The 12,928-nt window shown below is 23.0% G+C and overlaps 2 protein-coding genes across 2 annotated transcripts; both read left to right on the plus strand.

Annotated features, from left to right (window-relative positions):
• The first annotated feature begins 3,132 nt into the window (after positions 1–3,132).
• LOC113549950 (homeobox protein TGIF2-like) lies at positions 3,133–5,951 on the plus strand. The gene is made up of 3 exons (XM_026951489.1): positions 3,133–3,336; positions 3,436–3,590; positions 5,742–5,951. The coding sequence occupies exons 1-3, from the start codon at positions 3,160–3,162 to the stop codon at positions 5,860–5,862; spliced, it is 453 nt and encodes a 150-aa protein (XP_026807290.1). The 5' UTR covers positions 3,133–3,159; the 3' UTR covers positions 5,863–5,951.
• A 2,083-nt stretch (positions 5,952–8,034) lies between these two features.
• On the plus strand, positions 8,035–12,829 carry LOC113550920 (SID1 transmembrane family member 1-like). The gene is made up of 15 exons (XM_026952883.1): positions 8,035–8,223; positions 8,292–8,440; positions 8,634–8,777; positions 8,857–9,001; positions 9,067–9,150; positions 9,355–9,578; positions 9,638–9,708; positions 10,554–10,644; positions 11,216–11,363; positions 11,424–11,609; positions 11,673–11,790; positions 11,870–12,109; positions 12,181–12,276; positions 12,346–12,584; positions 12,653–12,829. Exons 1-15 carry the CDS (start codon positions 8,035–8,037, stop codon positions 12,827–12,829), a joined length of 2,301 nt encoding a protein of 766 aa, XP_026808684.1.
• The last annotated feature ends 99 nt before the right edge of the window (positions 12,830–12,928 follow it).

A 12,928-nucleotide genomic window follows, 5' to 3' on the forward strand; every position in this document is an offset into this window, starting at 1 on the left:
TTACCTAAAAACATATGAAATATTTGACTTAGGTTTTTTTTCAATTTATTTTATGATAACAGTTTAAATTTTTAACCAAAATGTGTATTGTTATTTGAATTTATTTTACACAATTAAATTTTCAAAATATTTAGATTGACTTTACACACGAAACCACCTATGCACACTGTTTACGGTACTTTGATACTTTTTTTGGTTTATAAGAAACCGCTCGTATAATACTGTATTAATTTAATAGTTATATGATAATAATTATAATATAATACGTACGATTTGATTTTTTCAAAAATTAGGCTATTTTTCTGTATGACTTCTATAAAAATAAATAATTAATAATAGCAATACTTAGTGCAATATAATAATATACAATCAAAATCAAATATCCTTAAAGATATATGTTTAAATACCATCTCGACTTAAAATCATTTTTCGCATACAATAATTTATTAATTATTAATGAATTAAAATTTAACACATCCAATATACATTACAGTAACATCAATATCAATATACATTGCCACATTGGACACATTTTGTTAGAAACTACAACAGAATGACTTCTTTGGGTTTAATTTTAATTTGCTTATACCTCTACATTTATATTCCATAATGCTGTAACTAAAATGGTATACTTATTTTTAGTTAAACATTAAATTATAGATATATATTTTTTTTTATTCAATTTATATAAATTAGATAGTATTTAATTGTGTATAAAGTTACTTACAGCAAGATACTGATATATAATACCTATTGAGTTATTTCGCATTTCCCATACGTGATATATATTCTTTAGTAATTAGTGAATAGCTTAGATCGTATTTTGAAACACTTACAAAAGAGCTTACTAACTATATGATTAGGCTTAATTCCAATGCGACAACACTCAGTGCTTGAATTAGGAAAAAATTAGAGAGCAGATGTAAAAAGTCAAAAAATGTGCATACACATGAATATTTAAATATATTATTAATTGTTGTGTAAGATGGTTATATGTACATTGTACATATTTCACAAATTAATCGTAAAAAACGGTTTTGGAGGTATCGTAATAAAAATATTTGTGGACCTTTTATGGAAAGGCGGCAAGTTTCAATATTTAAAATTCTGCGCCAAAATGACCCGTTCTTCTTATTAATACTAGAAAGGACACATATCTACGCATTTTTTAAAGAAAGGGAACTCTGTTCTTTTACGTCATTTCTTAATATAAGCACCTAGTCAGTATCATTAGTACAGTACTATAGTATTTAGAACATACATTTATATAGTAGGAAGTGAATACGTAATTTATGAGTCAAAATTAAATTTAAGTACGTTATTTAATGGAAAATACCAATATATTTACTAGTCAAATCAAAAGGGATCCATTTGTTACCCTTTTTATCATTTTATTTTTGTACAAACATAATACCTACTCTTTTGTTGCATATTTACCGACTTCCCATAATATGCTATGTACGAGCATTTATCTAGGGAAATAAAGATATAGATTTCGAAAGTTTTAGGGCCTCTTACAGTCATATTGTACAATTTTAATGTATAGATCGCAATTATTTTACAATCATGGTAAATTGTAATAATATTACAATGTTTGATTATTACTGTTTGTCACAAAAAAAAAATCTCATATGAAAAACTAAAAATCTTCTTTATATGAACTATTTTAATTATTTATTCCGTTTATTTACTAGATATTGACAATCTGTTCACAAAAATAAGAAATTATCTTTATTTATAAATGTAACACTATACTTACGTATGTAATTATAAATTATTAAATATTGATAAAATGATAATTATAAAAAATATATATAAATAAATATGATTGTTAAATATATCTTATAACAAGTATTATTTATTTTGAAAGTATTTACTATTTATTTGAAAAAAATAATTTTAACAACTCTTATAATATGTATTTATTATGTAATAAAAATATATAGTTATTTATTATTTTTTATATTTTTAGATTTTGAGTGGATAGCGATGATTGCAAAAGCTTAACAATAATTTATGTGTGTTTTATTTCTGAAGGCAAAACTTTTAGTAGATAGAAGAAAAATAGCTCAATTTTTGATAGTTAGCAAATAGCTATTAGGTTTTAGTTCATGTAATTTGTACGTTTGGGAATTAAATTATAAATTTATGAAATAATTCGAAAAAAAAACCAATCAACATTCATTATGTGAAAAACGAGAATACTCACAAAAAAAAAAACAAAAGTAATTTTAAGAATGTATAATTTAATTATATAATTTTTAACGAAATTTTTCAATTATTTCATACATTTTTGTACTAACAGACCGAATCAGCGCGTTCTGAATCGTTTTTTATCATATAATATGTAATGATTTATCATAGAATTTAAATTAAACACATATATTACTATGACTTACTCTATGACGATGTTCACTTGACATCTAAAAAACAGCAGAGCGACTTCACTGGTTTTCTTACATTATTTATTTAATTCACTTTTTAATATTTTAGATGAAAACAAAAATAATATGTAGGTAATTACTAATAACTAATTTGCATATTTATTAATTTATTATTGATACTCAATATTAATATGTATAAATGTATAATATAAATTTTATGGGATATCAATTTAAACTATTTGAAGTATCTGTTTTATTGAAATATTAATTCATGGTTTTCGCCAAAAGTATTATCTAAAAATTATATTTAGTATATTATGTTTTATAACGGAGGATCGGAAATCTATAAAAAGTGATATGATATTTAAATTGTTCACTGGATAAAATAAACTTATTTTGTAATATATTTATATATGTTATAATAAACATGAAGGTGTAATAATATATACTTTGTAAGCGATGTCCATTCAAGCACTTGACGAAATTTGTTCTCTTTGACATTTAGATTAGAACACATGCCTCTACTATAAATAGGTTTTGACAGCAGTAGAGTTTGGCTTTTGCAATTAGCCGGTATACCGGAACAACTAATCTAACCAATAATTCATATACATGAACAATATTTAGTGTCGACATAATATATAATACTAAATTTTGTAATTAAATTACCTATACACTCTTTTATTTATTTATTTATTTATTTTTAATTATAATATTTCAATTATTAACTGTCAATAATACATTTCAAAATTAAATTGCCATTACTAAAATAAATATGGCTAAATTCAACAGAAAACTTCAAGTTACGATAAGACCACAAAAAAGACCAAATTTACCGAAAGCTGCAGTTAACATATTAACTAGGTGGCTTGAAGAAAATTGCACCAACCCCTATCCGACCGAGTCAACAAAGAAAATTTTGATGGAAGTTACAAATCTTACTAAAAATCAAGTACTTGATATAATTAATATATATATATTTATTAAACTTTTATTTAATAATACAAAATAAATAATAATTATATGTTTCAAAAATGTTCTAATTTTATAGATTTACAATTGGTTCATAAATAGTCGTCGTAGAATTCTTCCAAATATTTTAAAGGAAAAGGATATAGACAAAAGTCTAATACTATTAAAAATTAAAAAGTTTACGTGTTTCACTCGCAACAGTTTTGCTCATCATTTTGAAAAAAAAACTCAATGGTATGAATACTATAAATATGATTAAGATTTTAAGGTTTAAAATAAACCTACGTATAGTTTCTTGTGTTATAATGCGATAATTAATATTAATAATTAGTATAATAATAACATGAAAGTTATAATGTACCTATCTATATATTTGTATTTTTAATAACTTAAAAAGTTAAAAATAATAATCATAATTCATAATATAGATTAAGAAGGCAGATAAGAAGTTTAGATGCTTAAACATTAGAACACAAGCATAAAACCTCCTTCAAATAATATACCTATACATTTTCTTTATACATGGAATTTCAAATTTTATTTTAGAAAAATATTGATTTAACAATGTTTTCATCGTGTCTAATTTAACCTCTTAGATCTGTAATAATCTAATATAATTTTTACTTTGAGACAGGTTTCTGGACTTCTAGTAGTCTATCTAGTTAATAAAAAGTAAAAATCCTTAGTAGTTTAAAAAAATAGTAACCAGTTTATATCGATTTTCTTATTTTATAGTTGTAATTAAAAAACAAATAATTGAAGTTATTTAAATTTTTTACCAAATCTAAAATTATTACTATTTTTTATACAATGTTTCATTTTCATTTTTTCAAACAAATTTTGAACTATTTATAAACATTTGAAATTTTGATTTTTTTTTTTTAAATTTTTTTAAGTTATTTTTCGCTTGGTTAGAAACTTGAAAATTTTTTAAATGTTCAATTTTTATAGCTAAAGCTTGAAAATTTAATTTAAGATTCATCATAAGTGTTTATTACTGACACCTAAAGTCTAATCCATGTATAAGCAAAAATTTTTTTTTATATTTATTTTAAATTTCAAATTTTGACTAAATTGAATATTTTTGGTTTTTTTTTTTTTGAAATTTAAAAACATTCCTGTGAACTTAAAATGTTTGCGTGTGCTGCCATGTCACTATATATAATGACATTTATAAAATATTTAGATTTATTTTAAGCTATTTCCTATTTATAGTTTATATATACCGTATTACTTATAGTAAAATAAACTACTAATAAATAGCTATATAAGATAAATTTTAATATAATATACTTTGTAATATAACTTGCAGACTGCTTAGTGTCTGCTCCGAATCTTCATATTTGTATATAGACAATAATTTTATCATTGAATTCAAATTTAACATATCCATTACAACGACTTACTCAATGGCGTGATATCTCAACTCTTACTTTACGAAGAATGGCTACCTATCCTTTTTCTTAATACATATACATTGGGGAAATTAAACATAATTACAACAATAGATAAATTTCCTTAATTATAACATATAATCACGTTTGACTGTCTGAATAACTTATATAAGTTATTTGATATCTTTCTTTTATTATAGTAAACCCAGTGGCGGTTTTTTTTTTTGGTGGTGGGGGGGGGGGGTTTCCTCTATTTCCGTAGACCCGCCGAATTAAAAAAAAAAAATAGCCTAGCTTATTAGGATTTTATTCATTCCTATATATCAAAATATTTATATCCAAGTTGCAAAAAAAAAATATACTTATTTTATTAGATCTGATGACACGTTTTAAGGTATATTTTTAAGCTAAGTTGACAGTTTAGTTGGAATATCCAGAAATTATTCCAATTTTAACGGATCATTAAGGATATTTTGGACACTCTCTTTAAAAGTCACTCTAAATACGCCATTAAGTGGCCTACTTATGTTTGTCATTTATAACTTATAAGTTATATGTTTATCATAGCTAATATTCAATATTATTACTTAATTATTAAAAATCAATTTTCAGTGATATAATTTGTGTATATTTTAAACCGAAGTAGTCATTGCGGGTATCTTATGTTAAATTATAATTTATAATATTGAATTTTAGATATTAGAAGCAATTTTTTTTGTCAATGACCTAATTATTATTAAAACAAATTATAATATTAACATAGCATATTTTGTATTTATGTAGATAAGTAGGTAGGTACTTAATATTATTGGTACCTGTTATTCACGATTAGGTCAGAGTGCCTAATATTATTTTAATTTTATTATGTTTCAGTGAATATTAATAATAGTCTATTTTAACTTTATTATCAATAGAAAATATACGCATATGACTAAATATTAAAATATCAATCAGGAATTTAATTAAGTATTCTTAATTACATTTTTTTTAGTAAAACAACCAAAAAATTGTTTGAATCTGAAACTATTATTGAACCCAAAAACGAAGATTACAATTTGCAATTACTCGCAGAAGTGGCCACCAAATTGCCACGAATAACATGTACATCATAATATATATATTTATACACTATTTTTATGTGTAGTTAGTCAATAGGTTCATATTATAAGCATTTATTTGTTTTTAATTATAAGTGTATTTTTTAAGTAGGTACAGTAAATAAATACCTACGGGATACGATTGTTATCTTATTAGGTACCTTCTTACGACTTAAATCATATAATAAGTGTAATTATCTTTAAATAAAAGATAACAGTTGTGATATACTGATAAATTTATTTCGATGAAATATATAGTAGATTAATACTCAGTACACAATATATTATAATATATTAATATATAATAATGTACAAATAATTAATAAAGTTCAAATACGTGTTACTAAAACAATTTTTAACAAATTTCTATCGACGAAACATGGAAGAAACTAATATTTTATCGTTATTAATTATTTTAATTTATTGACCATTATACCTAAATATAAAAAATGTGTGTTTATGTAATAAATAACATATAAAGACTTATATAATACACCTATTTCATAATATTTTTATTGTTATTATTTTTTTTCTATTATTGAAATTATAATTTGTATCATTAGTTATAACTTACAACTACAGCACTGTTTATATATATATATTTATATTTAACTATATAAGATACTGTATTAAGTATTATTATAGCTATAATAGCTACGCATTAACAAAACGCAATGGAAACAATTTTTTAATACCCTGGTTACCAGGTTACTGGTCAGTCTTTAGGTACTATAGATTTAATAATAAAAAACTATTTATTTTTTTCTAAACATATCGGCCATCGAGCTCATAGAGCTCAAGAACATAATCATAAATTCATAAATCACTAGTATATTAATATCTAAACATTCTTAACTAATACAACAAATTATATTAAACAATATTACAAATAATACCTATAATATCACGAATTTAAACATTTAGCATTTGTGTGTGAGATATGACCATATTCATAAATATTAAATATATTCCGTACTGTTTTTGATTGGCTGATTGTCGTAGTACTGTCACTACTGTCTATGATATAATATAATATTTATTTATATTAACTTTATGTCACACGACGCCAATAGTTAAATCAAAATCATTCGATCAACCGATATCATACATTCTTAAATACTATATTAATACATTTTAAACTTAACCATTAGTTGTTTAAATGAAAAAAAATAAATACCACTTTTTAGGAATTAAAATATTCAAAAAATTAAAATTAATGTTACTTAAAAACTAGCGATTTTGTATTTTTTTATAGTTAAACTATGAACAATATAATATTATATCATATACATTATGAGGAACCAAGTACCTACATAATTTATAATGCATTAATATATACCTATCTACAGACTGGAGGTATAATTAATAAATAAGAATGGAAAACATTTTTTAAAATACCAGAGTTATATTAAGATTTTATTTAATTCTAATATTTGTATAGTTGTATACTATATATATATACTTTAAATACTGTGTTTATGATGAAATAGTTGAATCCTCGAAGTCTGCAGAATAATTAATGATTATATTAATATAGTTACTCCTACTCGATAGCAATAGTCATAGAGTCATCACGGCCTGACATAATATTAATTATCTAATGTAAAAACAAAGCATTTATCACATAATATTATATAACTTAATATTACTATTATTATTAAAAATTGATTAATATTTAGATCCACATAAAGTGATAAATATAATAAGTCACCATTAAATGATTTAAATGTTAATTTTGTTTTTTATAAATCCCGTAATATATAGTAATGTACGATATAGGTACCTACTGTAGTGTTGAAAGTTAAATGTAGAGTGTAGACCTTATGTATATATATACATACTTACATCGATATCCGCGATGAATCATGTTTATATGACATCAGCTGTGGTTTATTCAGATAATCTGATAAGTGATAACAGACTGAAACTTGAAATCGAAAATGTAAATATTATTATGTATTATTGTATTATTTTATTGTGATTTAAACTTCAATTTTTCTATTGTTCTCAATATTCATAAAATATAAACTCGTAAAGTTATAGTTTTCCGTGGATTGTTTGGTGTAATTAAGTATGGAATTATCAAAAGTTATTCATACATTTTAAATAAACAAATATAATATTCAATTACAATTTACAGTACTACAGTAGTGTAAATTACTAAATATTTGTTTACATATAATTAAAATGTGGAAACCAATACTCATCGTTTTATTTGGCCTGTCATCAGTATGGAGTGAATTATTCAATGAGGAATTTGTAAGGTATGGGTCTAATGATCTTATACCTATTGTGTTGAAGGGAAATTACTCACAAAATTACACAAAAATTATCAACAACAATATTTCCTATTTATTTCTTTATGATTACATGTTGGTAAGTGTATTAACTATCTAATTTTTTTATTTAAAAATTATATTTGAATTGTATTATTTATTTAATAGAATTCAACTTTTGAGCCACCAAGAGTTAAGGTCACGCTAATAGAGCCAGAAAATAATGATATTGTAGATCCCTTAATAGTTGTTGTAAGACACCGCTCTGGTGTAATATCATGGCAACTTCCATACATAGAAAAACAACAAGAAATAAAGTATGTATTACTATACTTACGGGAAAATAAATTAAAAATCCAACAACTTGCAACAGGATAAGAATTTAACCCAAAACATTTTTTTAAATGTCTGTTGATTTCTCTATTTTGTTGACTCATATGCTCTACTTATGATATCCAATATTCTAACTTATAAATTACTATTTAACTACTCAAATATTGGACTTTTTAGATATTACAAAGCTGCTCATATATTATGTCCATTATTAAGTGCTTCCAATAATGAAAGTAGAATAGTTGTAAGTGTATCAACTAACAGTATACAAAATGTCACATTCATTTTACGTTTAGATGTTCAAAAATCATTTAATGTATTGTAAGTATTAATTATTATTTAACTATGTTATTATATTATAATACATGCATTTCTTACTTATTAAATTAAAATGTTTAAGATTAAATCAAGAAGTGTCATTTAACTTATCACCATCAGAACCAGTGTATTATTATTATAGTTTTAAACAAAATGCTTCAATGGTATTACTGCATGTTAAATCTGATGATGTCATATGTATGACATTGTCAATACAAAATTCATCGGTATGAATTCAACAATAATATATCTAAAATGTATTTAACATAAAAACTATTATTTATATTTTTAGTGTCCAGTTTTTGACTCACTAGAAACAGTACAATACGATGGTTTGCGACAAACTGTCAGTAAAACTGGCGGCATTATTATATCGGTATATTAATGTTTTGTATTTAATGTATGTACTATGTATATTATTGAAATATAGTTGACTAATATTAACTATAAAGAATTTATTTTGGTGGTCTCCTAAAAGATTATACTGTTTGATCTAATAATATAGTTATTTTTTTTAATTTATCCCTATAATGATGATCATAATATCTGATTTTTAATTGTATAAATATTGTTTTTTTAGAAAGATGAGTACCCACTTGGATTGTTTATAGTTTTTGTAGTTCATAGTGATAATTCAGCATGTCATCAAGGAAACTATCAAACAACAAATTCTAAGACAAAAAGCATTAGTTTTGTGGTGAAACCAACTGTTGATTTTAATTATCAAATAATCAATTGCTTAATAGTAATTTTTATTTTTATTTCTATTTTGGTGTTTACCACATTTTTTTATCATACTAAAAAGTGAGTTTATTGCACTTCAATTTAAATTAAAAGGTATAATATTGTTTTTAATTATATAGTGATGATATGAAAACAATTGATATCATACAAGAAGAACCATCAACTAGTATTTGTTCTACCCCTGTTAATAGTAAGGATACCACTTTAAAATTTAGAGTAATTTATTTTATAGTTTATAAATTATTATATGATACAAAGCCCTTGTATAAATTATAAATTAATAAATAGCTATACATAGTTTATTTACATATCGGGTTGCTCTTTGAATGATAATTTAAATCAAAACTAATTTTTAAATTTTTTTTCTGTTATCGGGATCTGATTTTATTTAAGGTAGTTTCCAACACTATATTCTTGGCCCAGTGACAGATCTATACAACGTAAATAATAATTCAAATATAATATAAATTATATTTTAATTTTCTTAAGTATAATATTTAGGATTTAATGTTAAGCCATACAAATATAATGTAATTGTCATGGAGGCGGGCATTCGTCTCCACCTTTGAATCGGCCACTACATTGCCAAATCTGGAAAATGTTTTAATATGATTATACGAGTTTAGATATCAATTTGTAATTAAGATTCTAAGAAGAACAAGTTATTAATTTTTTTAATCCGTAAATTAAACTCAAATATTACTTTTGATACGGAATTCCCAGAAATTAAAAATAAATAATTATAAACATTACACTTATTTATAACATTAATATTAATAATTATCTTTTATTTTATTATTATCTAGTCCAAATAATTAATTATGTGGATGTCAAAATTAACGATAAAAATAAGTAAATACAATGTTGATTAATTTTTGTTATACCCACTGCAAATATAAATTTTATGACAGTAGTATGTATTTAATATTTGTTTTTAATCTCGATATATTGAGAGTTTTTACAATAAATATTGAATTATTTTTTACAATTTTATTGTCTGAATTGTTTAATAATCTTAGTTTTAATATTTTTTAGTTCAACCTGATAATGTGAGTTATGATTCATCTTTGGATGAGACTGATATTGACATTTTAAAGTCACCTGAACCTTGGAAAGATTTGATTAGGTAATGTTATATTAAATCACAATAAAAAAAGAAATTACAAAATGATTGAATTTCCTATTATATTTTATTTCTGTCATTAAATATTAGATCAAAAAATAGTTTTTGTGTGGTAACTGGCTATATTTACATTGTATACAAATAAAAACAAGATAATATTTCAACCCATCCTATATTATTATAATATAATTTATTTTTAAAAATGAGTATGTGACATGTGTGAGTATAAAACAAAAGATGTATTTAAAATGAATTTTATTTTATGCTTAATAAATCTCTCCAGGACAAATGGAACTTTCTTTTGTGCTGAAAAAATTAAATATTTAAATTTATATAAATATTAGTTAATACTAATGACTAATGAGTAATGATTAAATTAAATTTCAATACACTAGAATAAAAATGTAACCACAAAACCAAGACTAAATGTGAATTTGTGTATTCAAAAAATAATTTTATAATTGTTAAAAATGGAGTACTAAATTAAACAGCTAAACAGCAAAAGGATGCTGAAAACAATTATTTTTTTAATGATTGAATAATTTATTTAATCATTTTAAAATTTTTTTTTCAGAACCAAAGCATGTCTATACGTCAGTGATTTATCTAAAAAAGATCATAGAATTTTAAAAGCCAAATCTAGATTATATGTATGGAATTTGATAACAGTAGCAGTATTCTATTCATTGCCTGTTATTCAATTAGTTTTTACATCACAAAAAGTAAATAGTATTTAATTCTTTATTCATTAAAAAAAATAATGTGTTTTAAATATTTTTTAGATGCTAAATGAAACTGGAAATCAAGATTTGTGTTATTATAATTTTCTGTGTTCGCATAGTTTTATATTAGGGCCATGGAAATTTAGTGATTTTAATCATATATTTTCAAATATTGGGTATATATTTTTTGGACTTCTTTTCATTTTAATTACATATAAACGAGAATGTGCGAATATTCCCAATAAAGTAAGTAATTATTGTAGCTTTATAATTGACATTTTTTTTTAATAAAAAATTTTAAAATCACAGAAATTTGGTATTCCTAATCATTGTGGTTTGTATTATGCAATGGGATCAGCTTTAGCTATGGAAGGGTTAATGAGTGCTTGTTATCATGTATGCCCTAATCATTCCAATTTTCAATTTGGTAATTACTTAAAATAGTTATAAATATTGAAAATGTATTTTTATTTATAATTTTAATATATATTAATAATTTATTTTAGATACAAGTTTTATGTATATTATATGTATGTTAAGTATGATCAAAATTTATCAAACTAGACATCCTGACATCAATGCAAATGCATATTTAGTGTTTGGTGTTTTGGCATTTGTTATTATACTTGGTCTTACTGGTATAATGTATGAAGGTCCAGTACTTTTTGCGCTCTTCACTTGTTTACATCTAATAATGATATTTTGGTTATCTGCACAAATATACTATATGGGCAGATGGAAATTAGGTAAAATATTCTATAATATAATTTTTTAAATAATATATTGATTGAAAGTAATTATTTTATTATATAATTAGATAAAAAAACACCAAAACGATTTTTAAATCACATAATGACTTCACCAAATCCATGTAAACCAAAGTATCCAAACCGTATGGTTTTATTGAGTATTGGTAAATCATAAATAATTAATTTTAAAATATAATTTATTACTATAATAATTTTTCAACATATTTATCTAGGAATTTTAATAAATTTGGGATTGGCCATAAGTCATTGGATCATAAAGTTTGGTAATTTTGGAAATTACCTTTTGATATTGTTTATGGTCAATTTGATTCTGTATCTATCATTTTATATTGTTATGAAGTTAATATCAAAGGAAAAATTAAATTTTTGGCCATTACTATATATTTTGTTGGCTATGATATTTTGGTCTGCATCATTGTATTTTTATGTGCATAAATCAAGTTCATGGACTGTAAGTATTTTTAATTTTTATCTCTATAACAAAATAAATAGTTTATAATTTTTTTCTATGTAATATAGCTAAGTGCAGCTGAATCAAGAACATATAACACTCCATGTACCTTTATGGATTTCTATGATAACCACGATATTTGGCATTTTTTGTCAGCTATTAGTTTGTTTCTTTCATTTATGGTTTTGTTTACATTGGATGATGATGTTAATAATAAACTTACAGCAACAATACCTGTTTTTTAGTAAATATAGTATGATATTATTCATTAATATTATCATTAGTTTAACAATCTAATTAAGTCAAACATTACCAAAGTACATCTTATAAGATTGTAAATATAG

Source organism: Rhopalosiphum maidis, chromosome 1 (assembly GCF_003676215.2).
Source record: "Rhopalosiphum maidis isolate BTI-1 chromosome 1, ASM367621v3, whole genome shotgun sequence".
In the NCBI taxonomy this organism is placed as follows: Eukaryota; Metazoa; Arthropoda; class Insecta; order Hemiptera; family Aphididae; genus Rhopalosiphum; species Rhopalosiphum maidis.